Consider the following 23,922-nt stretch of genomic DNA (forward strand, 5'->3'; position numbering starts at 1 on the left):
AATAAGTAAATACATAAATAATTTTAAAATGTAAAATGTACGGGTTAGTTGTGTATGGTACAGCACACCAGGAATCCCAGCATTAAAGAGGCTGGGTCAAAAAGAACACTAGTGAAGTCAGCCTAGTATACACAACAAGGTAAGTGTCTAAAATAAAGTTTAAAAAAATAGTCACAGGCCAGAGAGGGACATCTCAGAGGCTACAAGCACTTGCTGCTTCCCAGCACCCTCATGGCAGCTCAAACCATCTGTAACCCCAGTTCCATGGGACCCAATGTTCTCTTCTGACCCCAAAGCCACAAAAATGGTAAACCTACATACATACAGGCCGCTGTGACTTGAATAAGAATGGCCTCCATAGGCTTATATATTTCAATATTTAGTCACCAGTTCATGGAACTATTTGAGAAGGATCAGGAGATATGGCCTCATTGGAGGATGTATCACCGAGGATGGGCACCATATGTGTGTGCTTGTGCATTTACATGAGATCAAGTCTGTGGTTAAGTGCCTGCTTACATGTCTCAAGATACTATGTGATCTTTCTTCCTTCAGAAATTTGGCTGATGGCAAGGGGGAAGCTACCAACGCATCTGCTCATTCCAGGTTACAGCCTTCAGAACTCAACAAAACCAACAGACTTAGAAACTTCTTAATCCTTAACATATTTTGAAAACTGGCCTTTTAAAACGTTTTGATTTATTAAGTACAGAATGAAACTAACAACTGAGAAAGATAAAACTGTAACTCTCCCTCTGTGTTATATACTCCCAGGAAGAAATATGTCATCTGCAAACTATGGTGATTTCATCCATGCCACTTGCCTTAGGGCAGCTGCAGGAGCTTCTGAGCTTGGTTCCAATCTTGTTTATTTTTATGGAAGTCATTATTGGAAAACAAAAGTGTCACCTAATTCATCTTTTTTAAGGAGATTGTTATAATAAGCTCTAAAGAAAACCAAGCTATTATTGACTAGTATGCTGTCAGCTGCAATTCTTTGTCTTCCAACGCAGGCTTTTTGTTTTGTTTTGTTTTGTTTTGCCCAACACTTGACAGTACTTCTATTTTTTGTTTGTTTGGTGTCTTTAAGGCAAGGTATCACATGGAGCTCAAGCTAGCCTTGAAATCTCAACCCTTGAAATATCAACCAGTGCTGATATTAGCTCTTCGGCACCAGGCTTGGTTCCATAGCACTTCCAATATGAGAGTAGACTAAGACAAGATACTATTTTTTAAAAACCTGTTATGAATTTCTAGCCAGGTTTTCAAATGCTCTAATTCTTAAAAGTCATAGATGCCTCAGCTCTAAATAGAGAGATGGCTCAGCAGTTAAGAGTACTTGCTGTTCTTGTAGGACCCAGGTTCGGTTTCTAGAATCCATATAGTGGCTCACAACCATCCATAACCCTGGTTCTATAAGATACGACACCTTCCTTTGACTTCCCTATACACCAGGCACTTATGTAGTACACACATGCAGGCAAAAATACGCATTTAAAAAAATTTTTTTTAGTGACTACAGAAAAGCTAGGGGAAGAACAAAAAAAAATAATATTGTTTTAGTGAACTAATTTTATTGACAAGAGTCAATCACAGAGTGGGTCAGAAAAGGACACTATCCAACTTTCTAAGAGATTGGAAATAGTCTCTATTTTGTTTGGGGTGAAGGTCATGGAAGTAAGTACATATAACTTCCTTAATTGTACATTTTAATTATATCTCAATAAAAAAAATAGTTACTATTTGATTTTAGGGAAAAAATGAAGGTAAAAAAATGACAAGAATATTTACTAAAGATACATGTACAGCTGTGAACTTATGGGAATATTCAGCACAGCTGTCTTCTCTTCCCATAGCATTTAGTAATATACTCATTAATTCAGCACTCTGCCCCCCACTAAGTCTCACCATGTGTCAGATTCTCCAGTTTCTGAAAGAAAAAAAAAAAAACAAAACAGAAACTTCCACAGGAGCTGGAAAAATGGATCAAAAGTTAGAGCACCTATTACTCTTCCAAAGAACTCAAGTTTGATTCCCAGTTTACAGAAGGTGTTCAAAAACATTTATAACTGCAGTTCCAGGAAATACAATACCCTCTTCTGGCTTCCTTGGGCACTAAACATATAAATGATACACATACTTACATGCAGGCATAAAATAAAAACGAAAGGCTGGGTGTAGGGTACATGCCTTTATTCCAAGCACTTGGGAAGCAGAAGCAGACAGATGTGAGTTCAAGGCCAATCCAGTCTCCATAGTGAGTTTTAGGCCAACCAGGGCTACACGGTGAAAATCTAGCTCAAATAATTTTTAAATCATAAGGAGCTTAATCTTTTTAAAAGAATGTTTAAGTACAATAAGTAGTAAAAAGAAAATATATTTAAAAATCAAGGCCTAATTTTTATTTAGTCTTTTAGAAAACAGTCTAAATGCCTACCTAGATGAATATTTTTCTACCTAGTACCTATTCTCCCTCCCATCTTCCTATTTCCTCAATTCCTCCTGCTCTTTTAACTATCAAACTGCCATTTCTTTTCTCAGAAAGTCTCCTGACTTGGTTTTTCTGATCCTACCCCCATAATGCACACAGAGAGAATATCTTGTTTCAGAACATTTGTAATGCTGTTATTTCTCTTATTATATGCTGTGTGGTATGAACTCTGTCCCCTCATTCACCATCACTGTATCCCTCTGTACAACAATAGTTGGCTTAATGGCTAAATTAAAACATAATTCAACCAAATCATCTTCTAAACTAATGACCCCAAAGTAAACAAGATTTTTACTTGTTTAAAAACTCCCTTATAAATCAATATGCCTTTAGTTAGCAGAAAACATTTTGGATTAGTATCTATGAGTCACTGAGTAGCTACTTCCTTATCAACTAGGATCTCAAAATACAGGACTTACCTCTGTGTTACTAGTTTCTACCAACACTTACCTCTTCTTTGTGCTGGTTCTTCTCTAACTAGGTATATTTCTTACTAATCCCTGTTGTATATTTTTACTATGAGCTTCCCCTGTAGTTTCTAGGTACCAGGCATAATAAAAAAATTAACAAATAATGTTCAAGTCATAGAAGGGAAAAACAAGCATGCCCAAAGAAAGCACCCAATTTGCCAGATCACACTAATAAAAAGCAAAACCATCTAACAAAATCAACTTCCACTACCCTAATTAAGTAAGCCTTCAGACACAATCTGAACAATCTGTTCATTTGTTTTATGGAGACAGCCTTGCTTTGTAACCTTTGAACTCTTGATCCTCCTGCCTTGGCCTCCCTTAGTGCCATTATAGCTATGGCTGGGCACGGTAGTTTAAATGCTAATCTTACTTTCTTGAAACTCTCATGATCAAAAACACAACCTGGGTGCTCACGTTCCAACAACCCTGTTTCAGGCTTCCTACAGTAGCCTCAAAACAGCCCAGCTTTCATAATCAGTTCATTCCCCATTGAAGGAGTGACAGTGCCCAGGTGTCTTATTTCTTTCTTTTATTTTATCTTTTCATGTTTTTTTTAGACAGGACCCCACTATGCAGCTTTGACTAGTCTGGGGAGTTGGGTGATGATGGACAGATGATAGCCATGGGTGACAGAAACAGGGTTTTCACCACATGCTTCAGAATTTCAGGTTTTGAACTGATAAGATATTATTAAAATTTAAAAAGTATCATGTCAAACATGTACAAATAAAAAACAGCTTTACAAAATTCATTATTACTAATTTAAAACAGAATTATTCCTTTCTAGTGAATCTAGAAAAAGAATTGGGGGGTCGGGGTAGGAAAGTGGGGAGCAGGGTCTCACTATGTAGCCATGGCTGGCCTTGAAACTCTGAGAGATTTGCCTGCCTCTGATGAAATTATTAAAGACTTGCATCACCAAGCCCAGAAAGGAGGGGAAATGTTTGCTATATATCCCCAAACTCTAATTTTTCAACAACAACAAAAAAAAAAACAAAAAAACCTTAAGTTCCTTAAAAGTGAGTCTGTATACCACAAAGTTTTAAAGTATTATCTACAGAAAATACCCACTTTTAAGCTGGCACGGTATAGGAAGAAAACAAGCTTGTGGCCAGCTTGAAGTACATAGCAAAACACTGTCAACAAGAAATAAACATATACATATATGTAAATTAGAAACAGATATTCACAAGATGCACTAGTTGGGGTCAGACTTAAAGTTGTTACCCTGCAGAGAAAAATGAGTATAAATGTAGCAATATTAGTTTAAGCTGCCCTCAGTTTTTTGTTCATTTTCACCAAAATATTAACTACCATCTCAACAGCTAGCTGCCAAGAAAAATACTTTCTTTTCTACTTGGCTTTTGTCTCATATTTACTGTAGGGACCTCATTTTGTGTCCACTGTTGTTTGGTTCACAAGAAGCTACACTCTTTTGGAGTCAACCTCTTGAGAATTAACTTCAGCTAGCCAAACAGTAACTTAGACTCTTAATTGTAGATTTCAATATACAATCAATCAAATTATTAATAGGAAGAGAAAGCATTTGTAAATGTCAAACCTGCAATTCCAAAGGCAATGAAAATCCCCGTAAATGAAATATCCATTGAATAAACATCAATATTTTATTCCATACAATGGACTTTAGAAATTTAACTTGGGATATTAGTTCAGTGTACAGTGTCCATTCACTATATATCAAATGTATCTCCATGAACACTGGAGAAGTGCTTAAATACGTAATCCAGAGGCTAGAAGTCAGAGGTGGCTGTGCCCAGAGGGCATGCCACCCCCAAAGCTCACCTTTGCTTCTTTCTAGCTTATAGTGGCTGCCAGCAATCCTTGGCTTCCCTTGAATTGTACAATTTAATTCCACTTCAGTCTACCTGTCTTCCCTCTCTATCCAAATTCCATTCTTCCTAAAAAAGACATCAATCATAATATTAATATTAGAATCAGCCCTGATCAAGAATGGCCTCATCTTAACTGAATTAGAATTACAAATTTAAAAAAGAGTGCAAAGGAGCCAAGTGTGTAAGTGATGGGGACAGACAGGACAGCAGTTTCTAAGGAGCTGCAATCCCAGTCACGGTACCATCCCAATCAACCAAGAACTGGAGTCACATGTGCACTGATCTACAGGGTTTTGCCTACTATACCCATTTCTTCCCCCCACCCCCACTCCCAGACAAGGTTTCTCTGTGTAGCTCTGTAAACCAGGCTGACCTCTAACTCACAGAGATTTGCCTGCCTCTGCCTCCCAAGTTCTGGTATTAAAGGCATGTGGCACCACCGCTGGGCTCTAACTATAGCTTTTTAAATTCTTCAGCAGTTTTGTTCAAGTGCTCAGCACTCTGAAAGAAGAATACTTCAAGCAGGTATTTTCTAAGGTTTTTCAACACACAAAGGGAAGGTGTTGGGACTATAAATGCCAAGCAGCCTAAATTTCTGAGATGAGCTGAGAGGAAAGGAGTAACAATGAGCACTAAAAAGGATCACCAGCCTATAATTCACACCACCAGAGGAACTAGGATACAAGGTGTATAGGTGTATTCTATGAGATTCATATAAAGTCCCTCACAGAACCGGGAAGGGACAAGTCCCCAGAGCACAGAGGAAGTGGGGGGTGGGTGGGCAGTGAATGGAGAGAGAAGTAGGAGAAAGATAGGGGGAGGAGAGGAAAACACGTGCAACTAGGAAGATTGAGTTCGGTTAGGAATAGGAGAGAGAGAGAGAGAACATAAAAGAGAGAGCCAATATTGGTTTGAAGAGAAAATTGAACCCAAAGAAAGGTCTAGAGAAGTGCAAGACTGACGCCAACAATTTGAGCATCCGTGGAAAGGCTACCATAAATGCCCTTCCTGGATAGAGAGATCAACAACTAAATTATCCATGGAGTCCTCATCCAATACCTGTTGGAAACAGGAGCAAACACCCATACATAAACACTGAGTCAAACTAGAACCCAGATGCAGATGGAGAGGACAAGACCAGGCTGCAGAAACACATAGAGACAGCTGACCTGAACAAGGAGAAGCTAATGGGCCCCCAGACTGATAGCTGGGAAGCCAGCATGGGACTGACTCAGACCCCCTAAACATGGGTCTCAGCTAGAAGGACTGAGCAGTCTAAGAGACCTCAGACAGTGGAGCCAAGATGTATTCCTGGTGCACAAAAGGACCTAGCGAACACATCCCCCATGGAGGGATAACTGCCTTAATCTAGAGACAGGAGAGAAGCCCTAGTCCCTACTTCACATGACCTGTCAGATCTATATGACCCCAACTGGATGGCATTCCCCTACATATGGAATTGGGGTGGGGGAGGGGAGGGTGATTAGAGTGCATGTGAGAGGGCAGAGAGGGTAAAAGGGAGGGAAAGAAGGAGGGAGGGAAGGAGAGGGAAATGGGATCGACATGTAAAATAATAAAATAAATATAAATTAATAAATAAAACAATGAGCGCTAAACAGCCACTGTGGCAAACTGTAGCCATAAATACACACACACACACACACTTCACTGCTGACAATTCAGCTAAATTTTATAAATTACACCAAAAATTTGTCGTAGCAATTCACACAGTTGTTTAGTTATCCTGCAAAATTAAAATGAGAGCAACATAGTGCTACTGTGACATTAAATAGCATAAAATAACATGTAAAAATGTGGGATGGCCAAGGATTTAAGAATTAGCATTTCCAAGTAATAAAAAGGTATAATGCCCAGGCGTGGTGGCCTGATCTACACAGCCAAGTTCCAGGACTACATAGAAAACCCTGTATCACAAAAACAAAAAACCCAAAGACAACAACAACAACAAAAACACCCCAAAGGTACAAAGGATGTTTTGGGAATGGACATCTATTATATCTTATTTCAAGAATGTACTAATTAAAGGCAGATGATGTAGCCAAGTGATAGATGAATGCATCTTAACCATTTTAAAAAAACTACAAAACTTGTTTAAAATGAAGGTCTGGAGAGATGGCTCAGAGGTCAAGAGCACAGGCTGCTCTTACAAAAGGACTCAGGTTCAATTTGAAGAAGCCACATGGTGGTTCACAACCATCTATAATTCCAGTCCACAGAATTAAGCCCTCTCTGGTTTCTGCTGGCATTCATAAACATGTGGCATGCATTCTCTCTCTCTCTCTCTCTCTCTCTCTCTCTCTCTCTCTCTCTCTCTCTCTCTCACTCACTCACTCACACACACACACACACACACACAGAGTAAAATTAATTATTTAAAATTTTAAAGTTAAGTCAGTTTCTTGGTTTCTTTGTGTGGCTCTAGCTGCCCCCTCAAACTTATAGACCAGGCTGGCCTTGAACTCTCAGAGATCTTCTGCCTACCTCTGCCTCCCAAGTACTGGGAATAAAGGCATGTGCCACCACCACTGCCTTGCCTAAGTCAGTTTCTTAACAATGTAATCTAAAAATCAAAAATTTATTTTATATACACAAAAGAGAAAAGAAATATATAGAAAAGATGGGGAGGGGCTGGAGAGATAGCTTATTGATTAATAAGATGCTGCTCTTCCAGATGACCTGATTTCAATTCCCATCACCCACATGGAAGCTCACAAACATGTTAACAGTTCCAGGGTATCAGATACCCTCTTCTAGCCTCTTCAAGTACCAGGCACACAAGTGGTACACAGATGTAAATACATGCAAGCACAACACCTACACATACAAAATAATAAAAATAAATCTTAAAAAAAAAAAGATAGGGATACATCCATATAAAAAGAATATCGCTGGCAGGATCACAGGCTGCATTTTTGAACCACATACCTGAAGATCCTTAATGCCACCTGAGACTATTTTTTCAACATTCTGTTTCATAATTCAGTCAAATACAACAGCAAAATATCTATGCCATCACTTACACTTCTACGCTTATCTGCCCTTTATCTTCAACTTAAAGCTGGATATATATACATATACATACATATATACTTCAACTTACAGCTGATATATTACATATATATGTATACACACACACACACACACACACACACACACACACACACACACATATATCCTTCAAAGAGTTAGTTTTATTTGGCTAACCTGCAAAAAAAAGAACCTGGCAAAATGGATGGTTGTTTAGATACAATAATTTATACTAAAAGTATTTGTAACCTAAATATCTTTACAATTTTAAGAAATAATTTCTATAGGCTAATGTCTAAGAGATAATACACAGGACATTAAACAATAACAAATTTTATTTTCAAAATATAACTGAAGTCATCGTGGCACACACCATTAATCCTAGCACTTGGAAGGCAAAAAAGCAGGCAGCTCTCTGAGTTTGAGGCCAGCCTATTCTACATCGTAGACCCGTCTCAAAAAACAAAACCCCAACAGTTTAAGTCCTCAGGAAACAGAAAAGGGACAAAAAATTTAACAAAACAAGTAGAGAGGAGGCTTCCATGATTCTGGAACCTTGTCCACCCCACACTTTTACCATATAGACCATATTAGAATATTTTCCTGTTAATCACATTCTCTTTCTTTTAAAAGATAAAAACCTACAACACAATCTTCATAGTTAGCATTCCTCATCAAGAACATTGATTCATTCAGGTTTCACTATTACCTATGCAGATCTCACACACACACACACACACACACACACACACACACACACACACGTTTTGAATGTATGTGTACAGTGCCTATGGAGATCAGAGGGTGACACTGGATCCCCTGGAACTGGAACTACAGAGGCCACACATGTGCCAGGAACTGAACCTAGGTCCTTGACAAGAGCAGCCAGTGCTCTAAACTGCTAAGCCATTTCTCCAACACCAGTCTGCTTTCTTAGAAAAATAACTCCCTCTTTAAGTCTTCTCACTGATATGGAAAATTCTACTTTTTTCTGGTTGTTCCTCTGTTGATACAATTAGCTTTACAATTAGCTTTCACTAATAAAACATGATAATCCCTGGTCTGGGTGCATTATATAAGTAAGATCAGACCAAAGCTGGCCTAAAGAGAAGGGGGCCAGAAGGATGTTATCTTTAGTAAGACTGTACATTTGTAATCATGAGCCATAGATCATTCTGAAATTGCTTTCACTATTCCTCACTTCCATCTTTTTCCTACACAGGACCCTGCTATGTAGACCAGGCTGGCCTAGAATTCCAATCCTTCTGCCTCCACCTCTGGATTGCTGGGATTGCAGATATGTATTACCCCACCTGGCATCATACATATTAAGTTTATTCACCAGCCACACATAGTTTATATCTTGTGTATTATACACTTGGGAAATAGAGGCAGGAGGATAAGAAGTTCAACCAGCCTACACAGTGAATTTGAGATAAATTTGTGCTACACAAAACATTATCTCAAATTTTTTTGACTAGTTATGAACCAATCAATAGAGGAAGGCATATAGGAGCAGAAGTTGAAAGTATGAAAAAAAATTAATTATACCTATAAATTATGTAAACACACACACACACACACACACACACACACACACACTGGTATCAAATATGGTGTCTAAGACTTGCTTTAAAATAATTCAGTGGGGATGAAACATGAATGGCCATTACTAGACTGGCTCAGTGGTTAGGAGCACTTGTGATTCTTACAGAGAACCCACATTTGGTTCCCACACCTACACAGCAACTCAAAACTTTCCATAAACTCCAGTTCATGGGACTCTGATGACCATAGGCACCTGATACACACAATGGTACACATACATGCATGTAGGGAAAACACTCATACATAGAAAAATAATATACTAAACTGTAGACCCCAAATGCTATACTACTGAGTGGCCAGGCAAGAAGTGTCCACTAGTACAATAATGCCAAGTCTGCTATGGAGGAAACCAACTACTTTCTGATCGTATTTGAGGCCCACTCCACAAAAGGAAAGTCATGTCTGGTACTGTAAACCTGACCAAAACCCATGGCTGGGGAGGTTGTAGGATCTAATAGTGAAGCCATTATTGCTGTTTTGCTAAAATCCATCAGATTGCCCTCTAAATATTTATATTTACACCCATAAATTAGTGCTGTTGCCAGTGCTGGTCTAAGAAGCTGCTTTTTGCAATACGTCATTGATGGTTACTAAGGAGACTCACAACTAGTTCAAATGCTGAGAGTAGCAGCTGCTGAATGCTCAGACCTAAATGAGACATCTACAGCACCCTCGCCAGGGCTCAGAGAACACACACACAAACAAAAAGAAGACGACCAGTGTTGTAGAACTATCTTAAGACACCAAACAGACACTGTGCTCTTGAACTCCCAGTATGTGATCAGCTGTACAAGACCCACAAAACATGTGGCCTATGAGGGTTAACTATGCAAAGATGTGTTGCCTTTGTTTATGATGCAGAATATTTAACTACGTAAAGATATTTACATGTAAAGATGTGTTGATATTTTACCTTGCCTGCCTAAAGCACCTGATTGGTGTACTAAAAAGATGAATGGCCAATAAATATTGAGGGAAGAGGTATACCCAGGACTTCAGGGAAGGGAGGGTTAAGTAGGGGTAGGAATTTAGGCTAGGGGGTAACAAAGAGAAAGGACATTACAAGGGCCAGACAAACACTGAGGAAGCAGGAAAGTAGGACATACCGAATAAAAACCCCAAGGCAAAATTTAGATGACTAGAAACATATTAAATTAAGTTAAAAGAGCTAGTGGGACAAGCCAAAGTTAAGGCTGAGATCATTCATAATTAATAAGTGTAATGATATTTTGTTTATGATCTAACAAATAAAACTTGCCTGAAGATCAGAATGCAAAACTAGTCTCACTGGTTAGGTACAGAGGCAGTGGTGACACACACCTTTAATCCCAGCACTCAGGGAGACAGAGGCAGATGGATCTCAGTTAGTTCAAAGACATCCTGGGCTACATGAAATTAAATCTGTCTAAAAAAAAAAAAAAAAAAAAAAAAAACAGAGCTCACACAAAAGTGATCCCAGCACTTGGAGTGACACGCCTTTAATCTCAGCACTATGAGGTGGAGACAGGAGTGATTATGGCTGGGCAGAGAAAGGAATATGAAGCGGGAGGAGACAGTGTGAGGGTGCAGTCTGAAAGGACAAGATCCCCACTTTGGTCTGAGCACTGGTAGAGGTAGGAACTCTCTAGTGACTGGCCACCTTGCTTCTCTGATACTCAGCATTCACCACAATATCTGGCTCTGAGTTTTTATTATGAAAACCTATTAGAATTCATACTACATCTGTGTCTTTATTTGGGAGCCGGTTGGCAGCCCAAAGAAAATTCCAACTACATATAAGCATCCCATGATAGAGTCAAAAAGGCTCACAGGACCCTGTCCTTCCTGAGGATCTATAGATAGTTAAATGGATGCCAGAAGAGGGAGAAACATTTTCTTCAGTGGTATAGCCACTAAAAGTTACCCATATTTCTAGAAGCAACCCTAATTAAACTCACTGGATGAAAACAAAAAGAGAAAAAAAAAAAAAAAAAAAACCACAGTAGAAGGACTAACTGTGGAGAAATAGGGGATCAGCAGGAATGCCATGGGAAACAAGAGAGGGCAATAAGGAATAAATATGAAGACAATATATTATGTATAATTATACATATATGAAAATGTCAGGATGTGCAGTGGTGGCACACGCCTTTAATCCCAGCACTCAGGAGGCAGAGACAAGCAGATCTCTTTGAGTTTGAAGAGTAAGTTCCAGGACAGCTAGGACTGTTTCACAGAGAAACCCTGTCTGGAAAAGCCAAAACAACAGAAAATGTCAGAATGAATCAATTACTATGCATATTAATAAAAACTTGCTTTTAGGACCAGCCAGATGATTCAGCAGGTAAAGTTACTTGGTAGCCAAACCTGGCACCCAAATTCTAGAACCCATGAGAAGGTTGAAAGAGAACCAACTCCACCAAGATATCTTCTGACCTCCACATAAATACCATGACAAACATGTATGCTTTTTAGTTTTTAAATTAATTTGTTTTTATATATATGGTTATTTTGCCTGCGTGTATGTCTGTGAACACCCATCATCTTTAAGGAAAAACAACAAGCAACACCAGATATGGTGCTGCAGATCTATGATCAAAGCACTGGCAAAGGCAATAGGATCATGAGTTCAAGGCCACCCTGAGCTATATAACTAAATCTTGCCTCAAAATTGCAAGTTTTTACTTGCATTAGTTTCAAACAACAATTAAAACAAGTTAACTAAAAAGAATGTTTCAGGAAGAGTTTGGTTGTTTTACTTATATCTGAGATATTAATTTCAGATAATTCTAACATTAAACTATCAGCCAAGTTTGGTGGCCCAATCTTATTATAGGAAGCAGGAGAGGCAGGAGGATTACATTGATAAGCCTACACAGTGAGTTCCAGTCCAGCCTATGCTACATAGACTGTTTCAAAATGAAAAGTATACAATTGTTTCCACAGATATAAAACTAAGTTAAACATTGATAATACAGTAAAATATATTAATGTTTTCTAACAAACAAATGTTTAAATTTTTTTTAAATCTTTTTTTTTTTTTTTTTGAGGTGGGTTGTGAGCTTATTATACACCCCACATGCACATAAGATCTGACTATGCAGGAGAGCATTGGATCATCTGGAATTGGAATTAGAGACAATTGTGAGCTACATGTGAATGCTGGGAATTGAACTTGGGTTTGTTTGAGAGAGGGTCTATATATATGGTTGGCTGGCTGGCTGGCTGGCTGGCTGGCTGGCTGGCTGGCTGGCTGGCTGGCTGGCTGGCTGGCATTAGTTGTTTTGGTTTTGTCTTCTGAGGCAGGATTTCACTATGAAGCCCTAGCAGGCCTCTAGTTCAATATATAGACAACACTGGCCTCAAACTCAAGAGATCTATCTGCTCTGCCTCCAGACTGCTGGGACTAAAGATGTACACCACCACAACTGGCCAGCTAGTGTTCTTAACCCCTGAGCAGCACTCTCTCCAGCCTCATAAATTAACCATTAAAAGAGAGAGAGAGAGAGACTTATTTACTTTTATGCATATTAAGTGTTTTGCCTCATGACCTGGGGACCCAGCAAGTCAGTAGAGGGTATCAGATGCCCTGGAACTAAAGTTAGAAATGGTTGTGAGCTACCATGTGGATGCTGGGAACCAAACCCAGGCCCTCTAGAAGAGCAACGAGTGCTCTTAACCATAGCACTGACCATCTTCCCAGCACCTAAAAAATTTATTTTTTAATATTTACCTTCACCATCTAACATTTCTAAATAAAAACAATGAAACAGATGTAAGTTTTGTAGAAAGTATAAAATGCCCAGGCACTGGCACATATACCTTTATTGTGGCACTTGGAAAGCAAAGGCAAGCAATTCTCTTGTGAGTTCAGGGCCAGCCTAGACTACATTGCACAATAAGACCCTATCTGGAAAAGCAATAACACAACCAGGAAAAAAAGAAAGATGACCTTCTGTAAACAGAGATTGGTGGTTAACAATGGGTTTTCTGATACTTTTTCATTACTGTGTTAAATTTTAAGGAGTTAATAGGTTTACCAGCTTCATTCTACTTATCAAAAATCTGAGACAACTCAGTTTATAAATTATCTTTAATTTCTTGTATTTGTATATAGTTCAGAAGCTGTGAAGACAGGCTACTTTGCTGCTATGCTTAACAATTGTATTATTAATTTCTGGCCTCCCATCACCAAAATTTAAAATGCCAGTCTAAACACCACTGGTTACATCAATTTCTTATAGCAATCCCTTGACACACCTGCTCCTATGATTAAAAGATGCACATTACACAAAACTGGATCCTTCTGCTACTCTGAATTTTAAGAATTTTACAATAATTTCATTTATAAATTCTTAAGAAACACTTAAAACAATACTAGCTTTATGCCTGTAATTTCATTGGCTTCTATTTCAGAAAAAAAGATCAAATAATTCTCTTCAACAAAATAGATAGAATATGAAACAAGAAATTAAAACATGACAAAAATCATAAGAAGCTGTCAATCACTGCTATCTAGCTTTCCTAACTTGCCTCTCACAGTCCATTAAGCGAAGGAGCTGGATTGTCTAATTTTGTTGCATATTTCATCCAATGTCAATTTCATCTTTAAGGCCTCACTACAAGCTGGACAAGGGGGCTAAGGGTTCACTACTGCAATCTCAGAACTCCAGAAGGTTAAGACAGGAAGACTGCTAGCTCAAAAACTGATGTATTACTTATACAGTGAGACCTTGTCTCATAAAAACCAAAACCAGAATACCATTTCCCCTGGCACTTTGTAGTATATCAAACCTAACTAACTAAAGCATCAGAGAAATTAGAAGCTGACAAGATAGCTCCATAGCTGAGAGGGCTCCCTGCTCTTCCAAAGAGTTTGACTCCAAGCACATGGTGCTGTCTTCTACTTCCCTCCCGTGGGCACTGTACACACATGATGCAGACATACATGCAGGTAAAACACCAATACCCATACAATAAAAGTAAATAAATCATTTCTTTAAATCAGAGAATCCTTTAAGAACAGTTTAACAGGAAACAAAATAATTATAATTTCCCATAAACCATTTAACTTGTCAGGTTTCTAATTTGGTAAAATGAAAACAAAAACATAATCTTAAAAGTTTAAGACTTGAACCAGGCATAGTAGCAGAGGACAGGTTCATTACCAGCACCCACATGGTAGCTAACTGTCTGTAACCCAAGTTCCAGGGTACCTGACACCTCACATAGACAAATATGCAAACAAAGCACCAATGCACAGAAAATAAAAATAAATCATTTCAAAAGCAGAAATTTAGAAGATTCAGATAGCAAGATATATCTGTACATTATACAATGCCTTAAAATAATTAATCATTTACTGATTTATATAAGAAAAATATGTAAGCAATTCTTTATTGGAAACATCCATCTCACTCTGCTTATCCCATTTCTTATATCCTTTATTCCTCTCACAAGATATGTTGTAGTTCAGCTTTCACTACAGTGCACCTATTTACATGCTAACCTATAACTCTGAGAAAAGAAATTACTCCTAGGACATATATACTGACATGGGTCTAGTATTCAGAATGCATAAAGAACTCTTACAATTCAACAGTAATAACCAAACTGCAAAGGGGATAATAAATGTAAACAAACACTTTCCAAAGACAAATGGCCAATGAACACAATAAAGGATGTCTAATATCATCAGTCACTAACTCCCAAGAAAATAACACAATGACACACTAATTCATCTCACTAAGACATCCATAATTTAAAAAAAAAAAAAAAATCAAGGAAAAAAAAACTGGGCAAAAACAGACAAAAAAAAAAAATCCTGCTATGCACTTAGAAAAATATTGGAACATTTTAATAAGGACAGTAGGAATGTAAAGTGTCTTCAAACACTTTGGAAACTGGTAAACTCAAAAGTTAAAACACAGTCACCGCATGAGCTATCAATCCTATCCTATGCACATACTCAAGGAAACTAAAAAATGCAAATCTACATAAAAATGTATACACAAGCTGGGCAGTGGTGGTGGACACTTTTAGTCCCAGCACTTACTTGGGAGGCAGAGGCAGGCGGCTGTCTTTGAGTTGGAGGCCAGCCTGGTATATTGACTGAGATCCAGGACTGGTTCCAAAGTCACAGAGAAACCAATCTTGAGGGGGGAAAAATTGTACAAACTCTCATAGTATCATTACTGTAATAGAAAAAAAGAAAATTGCTACATGTCCACCAAGTGATATAGGTACACACAAAATGTGAACTGTCCATAATATAATGTTGTTGAGCTATAAAAAGAATACAACTGTGGATGCCTGTTACAGGCTGGAAGAACCTTAAGAACACTATGCTACATGAAAAAGGTCAGACAGATATAAAGGGCCACAGAGTACACGATTTCATCTGTAAGAAACATATAACTAGACAACCACAGAAATATAAAGCAAAGTAGAAGCTGCCAGGAGCTAAGTCACAGGAGAGGTGGGATGACCGCCTATGAGCGAGGGCTTCTTTTATGGAAATGAAAATATTTTGGAATTAATGGTGACATGTGTACAACTTTGTGAATTAGAAAGCAGAAACTGTACATTTCAGAAAGCTGAATTTTGCTAGGCATGGTAGTATACACTAGCAAACCTAGTTCTCTAGAGACAGAGGCAGGAGGATTAGGACTTCAAGGCCAGTCTTGGTTACAGAGTAAGTCTGATACCAGCCTGGACTATATAGAAGGTCTTGTCTCAAAAAAATATTATTTTATTACATGTGAATTTTATATCAATTTAAAAAATGTCAGGGTTTAGACATGGGATACATTCCTATATCCAAGAGACAGGTAACAAAATGAAAACGAGCTAATGGTTTATAATGGAATTATGCCCCAAGCAATGCGCAACAATACAAAATAGTTTTTTAAAAAGGGGGTGGGGGAGTACTTGCAGACAAAGTAAAAGATAGTATATAGAGGAATGGTGTTAACTTGAAAGTGAACAGCCAAGTATGGTGGCACACAACTGTAATCACAGCACTTAGAAAATGGAAGCAAGAAAATCTGAAATTTAAGGTTAGCCTTGGCTATAAAGTAAACTTGAAACCAGCCTGGGTTACATGAGAACCTGTCTGAGAACAGAAACAATGGCTTTGGGGCTGGGTGTGGCCAAGTCACTCCTTTAATCCCAGACCTGTAAGTCAGAGGCAGGTGGATCTCTACCAGTTTGAGGACAGCCAAAATTCTAGAACAGTCAGTCATACATAGTGAACCCTGTCTCAAAACAAAACAAAAAAGACAGGGTCTCACTTTGTAGGCCAGACAGACTGGCTTCAACCTGAGATCCATTTGACCACCCCTGTCTCCCCGAGTACTAAGATTAAAGGCATGTACCAGCACAGCCAGCTAAATTCCACTTAACATTTTAAAATTCCTTGACAAACATATGTCCCCTCCCATTAATCATGGATTGCAGCTTAAATTGACAATTTGTTCTTTTCCATTTTGCTCCAATTTCTCAGGAATGCAATACCATTTCCACATAGATCAAAATGAATGCCACCTCCATGAAGCCCTCCTTCAGTCTAGAATACACCACTTGTCTGTACCATTATACTACACATTTGACTTGTGCAATAAACTGAGTGTGTGTGTGTGTGTGTGTGTGTGTGTATGTATGTATGTATTTCCTGTAAGAACTAAAAGTTCTAATCAGATCCAACATTTGTAAGCTAATTTAAATTAGAACAAAAACCCCAAAACAAAACAAAAAAAGCTAAAAGCTCCTCCTGAAATTTAGAGTGGTCACCTTAATTTTTGTCCACAAAGTCTGGTCTTTTTTTTAAAAAGACAGCTTAATAAATATTTAGGTGAATTAATCACTTAGTTGTACCTTCCATTCCTAGTAATAGCACTTAACTCCAGTTGCTAAGGGACTGGATAGGTACTCACTCAACAGCCCCCACCCCCCCCAAAAAAAAACATGAAATGATCAATTCTTTTGTTTGTTTTGGTTTTTTGAGAACAAAGTCTGTGTAGTTCGGCTGTTCTGGAGCTCCATCTGTAATCTAGGCTGGTCTCGAAATCACAGAGATCTGCCTGCCTCTGCCTCCCAAGAGTGTTGAGATGAAAGATGTGAGTAAACATCCGATCTAAATAATCAATTCTTACTATCAGAAAATTCAAGGCCATCCTGTGTAACTCACTAAGATTAAAAACTGGCATTATTGAATACTTCTAGAATTGCTGTTACCTGAGTTACCTGAAATACCTTTCAATGAGTCAAAGAGACTTATCCTGTCCTTTTTTAGCCTGACTACAACTAACTAGAATCATACCATTTCCCACACTAGGGCGAGCTTGAGAATAAGTAAGGTTAAGGATCAGACTAGCAATATGCAGCATCACATCAGAGACCAGACAGGCCTGAACCTGGATGGACCCCTCAACAGCCGCCAAAGTAAACAAACACCATGCCTGAAATAACTGTCTGAACCAGTATAGGCCCTGTTCTAATCCAAAGTGCTTAAATAGGTTTGGGTTTTGGAGTAGCTGGGATTTCAGGTTTTCAGATTACGGATGCACAGTCAGTAAAATCCTGGCAAACATTCCAAAATCGGAAAAACAAATATTTCAAACACTTTTCTGACCTCAAGTACTTTGAAGAGATACTCAATCTGTATTAACTAATTCAATTAAACTTATCACTGACTCTATATAATACTTGTCTTCCAGACACCACTGACATCTTACTCCCTCCATGCCAAAAACAGTAAAAAGGAAAATTAAATTCTGGAAATGACTGAAACTTTATTTTTTAACAAAGATTGCTATAAATTCAGTTTCACTTAAAAAGCAAACACCCCTAAAATTCTAAGACAATCAACCAAGAGAATCAGGTAGATCAACTGTGCAGAACCAATCCTACTAAAATAAGAGGAATTATTATATCTGACAGTAAACAGCACAGCTTCTTTGGACTATATATAGGGACACTGCCAGCCCTTTAAAATACAAACCTCCTAACACCACTTAAATGGCTCCCCTTAGAGAACAAATTTACATATAATAAAAGAGAAAATATGATGTCCAGCTGACTTTAGCTGAGCAACTAGCAATAACTATTAGTATTTAAAACGCCATCTGTACTATGGACTCCAGAGCTCTGAAACATCACCCAAAGAGTGGAAGTCTGGAGCTCAAGTAGCCTCTAAGAAAACCAATCACCGATACAAAACATTCTCCAAAGCACTGATCTCCAAAAGACTCAACTGAGATGTTTACAGGAGGATTTTATTAGGCACAAAACAAAACATTTTGTCCAGAAGCAGTAATCAACCACTAATGCAATTACTGATAAGAAAGGGTAGTTAATCGGAATGCAAGGATTTTAAAGTGAACAGCACAGGATAACTCATTGAAATGATTTAAACAAAAGCTGTATCAACACAAGAAATTTACACGGTTGCATTTTTCAATTCCATAATCTTTTAAACACCAAAAAGCCCTCCAGATCACAATCAACCACTATGGGTAAAACTAACACTACAAAACCAAAAATTCTTCTAAATAATTTCAGTCTTTTATATTAAACAAGAAGTCTGAAAATGCCTCAATTTGATGTTTCTCAAAACCTGCCACGAACACTTTTACATGACGATGACAAATAACATAATTCCTAAGTGCTTAAGCCCATGTCACATTGTAGCAAATGTGTGACAGGTCGTGAAAAATAAAACAAGCAGAAGCAGAACAGAGCAAATGATAGCTGGAGCCAAAAAGCCTGTTTCCTGGAGGACTTGGATTAGCAAGAGGGAAATTTTAACCTGTATTCACACGGTAAATCACACCCCTCAAAAAAACTGCTCACATCTTCATTAATTACCCAAATACACACATTTTTTAAAATATGCTTTTAACCTTTGGACAATCAAAGTGGTATCAGATACCTTACTGCATTGTTGCCTGCTAATTACGTTTGATGTCACAGTCTAAGTCCTTAATACATCCACAGTACCCATTTTCATAACGAAATACTGCAAAAATGGCAGTGCTTATTTTCTCTGAGTAAAGGTTACCTTATTTTTCACTTGTTTAAAGTTTTAGGTTTGCTTTTTCTTCATCTATTATAGAAAACATCCCTTGTGGGACATTGTAAAGGGCAGACCCTCCTGTCAAGCCAGAAGGCTCAAACACAAAGACTGAGCTAACCAAGTGCTGTAATTCTTCCAAATTGAGCCTCTCCGCACCCCCTCCACCCTTCCCCCCAACAGATATGTCTATTAAATCAGTGTCTGTTCTCCCCCTCGCACAACAAAGAGAACTTCTCACCGCATGAAATTGCCGCTGAATGGACACCAGAAAGCAGGATTTGCATAATTCCTTCCAACGAAACCCCGTCGGGAAGGAGGGGACCAGGGGCCCAAGCGGACGGACAGAATCTCCCAGGTTCTGCTGAGGAAGATCTGATTCCCAAGATCATGACCCACCGACACGGGGGGCTGGAATTCCGGGCCTCCCGGAGGACTGGGCGTGGGGGACAGAGGACGACGAGAGGGCATTTCCCCACACATCAGCAGCACCGAAGCAGAGACGGGGAAATAACAATGCTGGGGACATTCGCGTCAAACACAAGAATGGACAGGGGCTAGGGGGCGGCGGGTGGAGCAGGCACCACACGGGCCACTTACTTTTTGGAGGGGGGTTAAAGATATGAGTTAAGCCCTTGTGGTCCCGCCGGCCGCCGCACAGAGGGAAACGGGACCTTCGGAGAGAAGAACAGACAAAACACACAGTGTAAGAGGTGCAGCCCCGCCGCCCGGCCCCTCCCGGGCGCCCCCCGCCCAGGCTCCCGCCCCCTGGGGAAGTGCGCCGGCCGCCCGTGCTCAGCCGAGGGGACGAGGGCGACCCCCGCCCGCGCTCCCGCCCGCGCCTCCTCCCCGCCGCGCACACGCCAAACACAAATCCGCACACACCGACCCGTGCGTCGAGGACTAACTCCCCGGCCGCCGCTGCCAGCAGAGGAAGTGCAGCCGCTGCCCCCCGCGGCCATGACACCCCACTTGGCTCGCTCAGGCGGACGCGGGGCCTGTGACAGCTCCGGCTCCCTCCGCCCCCATCTCCACCTCACGCCTCGCACACGCCCGAGCGCCGCCGCGCGTGCCCGCGGGCCCGGGGGCGCGCCGCGCGCGTGGGGGAGGGGCGCGGGACGAGGGCAGGTGGGGGCGACCCCGCGCGTCCCGGCGGCGCTGGCGGCGGCGGCGGCTGCGGGCCCGGAGTCCACAATGCGCCGGCTGAGGCGAGGCCGCGCGGCCCAGGGGAGGGAGGGGAGGGGCGCCGCGGCCGCGCGCTCGCGCCCGGGGGGGGGGGGAGGGGGCCGAGCCCGGGAGGGCGCGCGGGGCCGGAGCGCGGCGGCCGCTGCCCTGTTCGCTCCCACGCACGGGCGGCCGTCGGCCGGGCGGCCCGGGCACGGGTGGAGAGCCTCACCTACACAGCGTTCGAGCTTGTGGCGCCACGAGTCCAGTTCTTGCCGAAAGCCGCGTCTCTCAACGGAGCATTGCTGCCGCCTACACACCCTCGCCATCTTCTGCCGCCCGCCCGGCCCTGCCTCCGCCGCGGCCCCGCGCACGCCCAGCCGCGTCGCCCGGGGCCGCGCACGCACCCGTGGCCTGGGCGTCGCGCCTCCCGCCGGGGGCGGCGCGGGGGCAAGGCCGCCCTCGCCTCCTGGTGGCCCCGCCGTGGCCCGGCTGGCCCGCTCCAGCTCCGCCCGCCCGGCGTCCCACGTCCCGGCAGCCCCGGAACGGCGCCTTCCCACGCCGGCGTCCCTTCCGTCCCCGCGCCGCCCTCGCTGGCTCTCCGGCAAGGCCACGGCTGCCCCGGCCCTCCCCGGGGCTTTGGGGTTTTAAACTCGTCCCATCTATCACCTCCAACCTGACTATCGCCCGACACCAACTGTTGCAAGTTCCGCACCACCGCCTCCTTGGAAACTGCCCCTCCCGGGAGCTCCGTGGAGAAGCAGAAATGGGAATAAATGCCCGGATGCCCCTGGAGGCACTGAGCCCCGAGATTTTCAAAGGTGAAGTGTGTGACTTGGTTGTAAGTTATCCGGATATTCGAAAGCCCGTTTTTTTTTTTTTTTTTTTAAGAAAAAGACGTGTATAAGTCCAATGAAAAACCTACGGGGTGTCTACTAGTGAAACTTAACATAGCTGAAACTTTCCAGATGGCTAAGAAAAAAAAAAATGTGGTAATAGAGAATAGATTTCAAACGACAGCTTCAGAATGTTAAGACAATACCCCCAGATCTGTAATTCAGGACTCAATCATTTCTCCTACGAGTTCCAGGTGCCTTCTGGGAAAATTAAACCACCTTGCTCGTGTAGCTGTATGTTCCGTTTAAATATAAAATTATTAGTTACTTGATTTATTTGAAAGAGAGGAACGAGCGAAAAAAAAAATAGGAAAAAGAAAAAAACGGAAACAACTCTGTACCAAAACGGCTAGCTCCCTAAGACTCTTCTCACCCTTAGGGTTTAAGGACAGTGCATCCTTTCTAAATATGAAATTTAAATATTTATTGCAGGTAAAACGAAGTCATCACTTGACCTCAAATCATCACCCCACTGATGTATATCAAGTCAAGGGTTATGGGTTTGTGGCTTGGGAGGTGGTGTCTCAGAGAACTGTTTGGGTGGGTCTCGGGTAGGAGTGAGATGTATGGGTAGTAGGCAGTTTGTTTCTCCGCCCCATCTTAAAGCCAATTAGATTTCCTCAGTTCTCAAAAGCCCACGCCGTTTCATTGCTTTAAAACTGTGCTGTCAGTCAGGCACGCTGGCATACACCTGTTAACACCAGCATTTTGGAAGGTTGAGAGTCGGAAGGATAGCAAATCCCAGGCCAGCAACGCGAGACCCTGTCTCAAAACAAAGACTACTGTGGAGTAAACAAGCTCTTGAGAATTCACTGAGTTTCTTCCGGCTTAATACTGCCCTGAGTTGGGAGGGGGAGAAGACGAAACAGAAATGGAAGTGATCACTCTGTCCCCTACCGCTAGCATGAAACTCCCTCCTTCACCACTAGATGGTGAGTTTCAATGCTGGAGACTTTTCAGCAACTTTCTGTGCTGGTTGGAGGAAGTGTTTCATAAAGGTTTTTTGTTGTTGCTGTTTTTAATACATGAACAATGTGTAATCCTAAAAGCAATTAATAGTGTTTTTCAAAACACCACCCATGTATTTTAAAACAAATCAATCAAGAGTAATAATTTCTCAACATAGTCTCTTAGAGCAGTGCCTTCTGCACTTACCTAATGCAGTGACACTTTAATACAGTCCCTCCCTCGTGCGGTGGTGACCGACAACCAGAACATTATTTTCTTTGCTACTTCATCACTAACGTTGCTACAGTTAGGAATCCCAAAGGGGCCAAGAACCACAGGTTAGACTCTCAAACATCCATATTCAGGGAATTTTAGGGGCTTCACAGATTAATTCTAAGTTGAAACAAGCATTCTTTCATTTCAGTTGGAAGACAAGTCAGGTTGCACTGCAAAAGGTTTGGGGTGGAGCGGGGTGGGGTGGGACAGCAAAAGCCAGGGAGTAAGTCCTTGATTCCCAAAGGAACTGCTACTTCCACTCCTCCACTTTGAGTCTTTATTTCTTCTTCATTTACTTTGAGAGCCAACATATACTTGACTGCTCACAATGCATTTTGAAAGAGAATATGTCAGGTTGTAATAATAATAGCTTATGCCAGGCAGTAGTTTTGAACGCCTTTAATCCCAGCACTTGGGAGGCAGTAGCAGGTAGATCTCTTTAAGTTTGAGGCCAGCCTGGTCTACAAAGAGAATTCCAGGACAGGGCTACACAAAAAACAAAACAAAAAAAAAAAACAAAAACAAAAAAAAAAAAAAAAACTGTCTTGAAAAAAAATCAAAATGATGATGATGATGATAATAATGGTTTATTTAGTACTATTTTGCTTCAGCAGAATAGTAATGTAAAGTAGGTATTATGTTACCACCCTTTCCATTACAGGGACTGCTATAATTTGTGAAATGCCCCCCTCAGCTGGTGGCACTGTTTGGGGATGTAGAAACTTTTGGACATGTTCCCTAGCAGGCAGATATAGGGCTGAGGCCTGTCTTGAGGGCTGTAATGTGGTCCAGCTTCTGCCCTGAATGAACTCGTTTCTTCTTGGTGTATGCCATGTACTCAGCTGCGGCAGCAGACCTCTGCCTTCACAGAGACACCACCACCACCATGTATTCCTTGCTGGGATGTACTGTATTAAATACCTCTCAAATTTCCTTAAATTGTTTGGTCACCCATCTTTGTCACAGCAATGAGAAAAACAATATAGAAGAACTGGAGAGATGGATCAGTGGTTAAGAACACTAGTTGGTCTTCCAGAGGTCCTGAGTTCAATTCCCAGCAACCACTTGGTGGCTCACAGTCATCTGAAAGGAAAGCTGGTACTCTCTTCTGGTC

At 41.0% G+C, this 23,922-nt stretch overlaps 1 protein-coding gene across 1 annotated transcript in view; it reads right to left on the minus strand.

Moving 5' to 3' along the window:
* The window catches only part of Lcor (ligand dependent nuclear receptor corepressor), a 97,149-nt gene extending 76,547 nt beyond the window's left edge, over positions 1-20,602 (minus strand). The window contains exons 1-2 of the mRNA XM_051199873.1: positions 20,410-20,602; positions 20,125-20,198 (exon numbers count right to left, since the gene is read on the minus strand). Of these exons, the coding sequence (XP_051055830.1) occupies positions 20,125-20,198; positions 20,410-20,486 (151 nt within the window). The 5' untranslated portion in view covers positions 20,487-20,602. The remainder of the gene's footprint in view (positions 1-20,124; positions 20,199-20,409) is intronic.
* Between the last annotated feature and the right edge of the window lie 3,320 nt (positions 20,603-23,922).

This window comes from Phodopus roborovskii, unplaced genomic scaffold (assembly GCF_943737965.1).
Source record: "Phodopus roborovskii unplaced genomic scaffold, PHOROB, whole genome shotgun sequence".
Classification (NCBI taxonomy): Eukaryota; Metazoa; Chordata; class Mammalia; order Rodentia; family Cricetidae; genus Phodopus; species Phodopus roborovskii.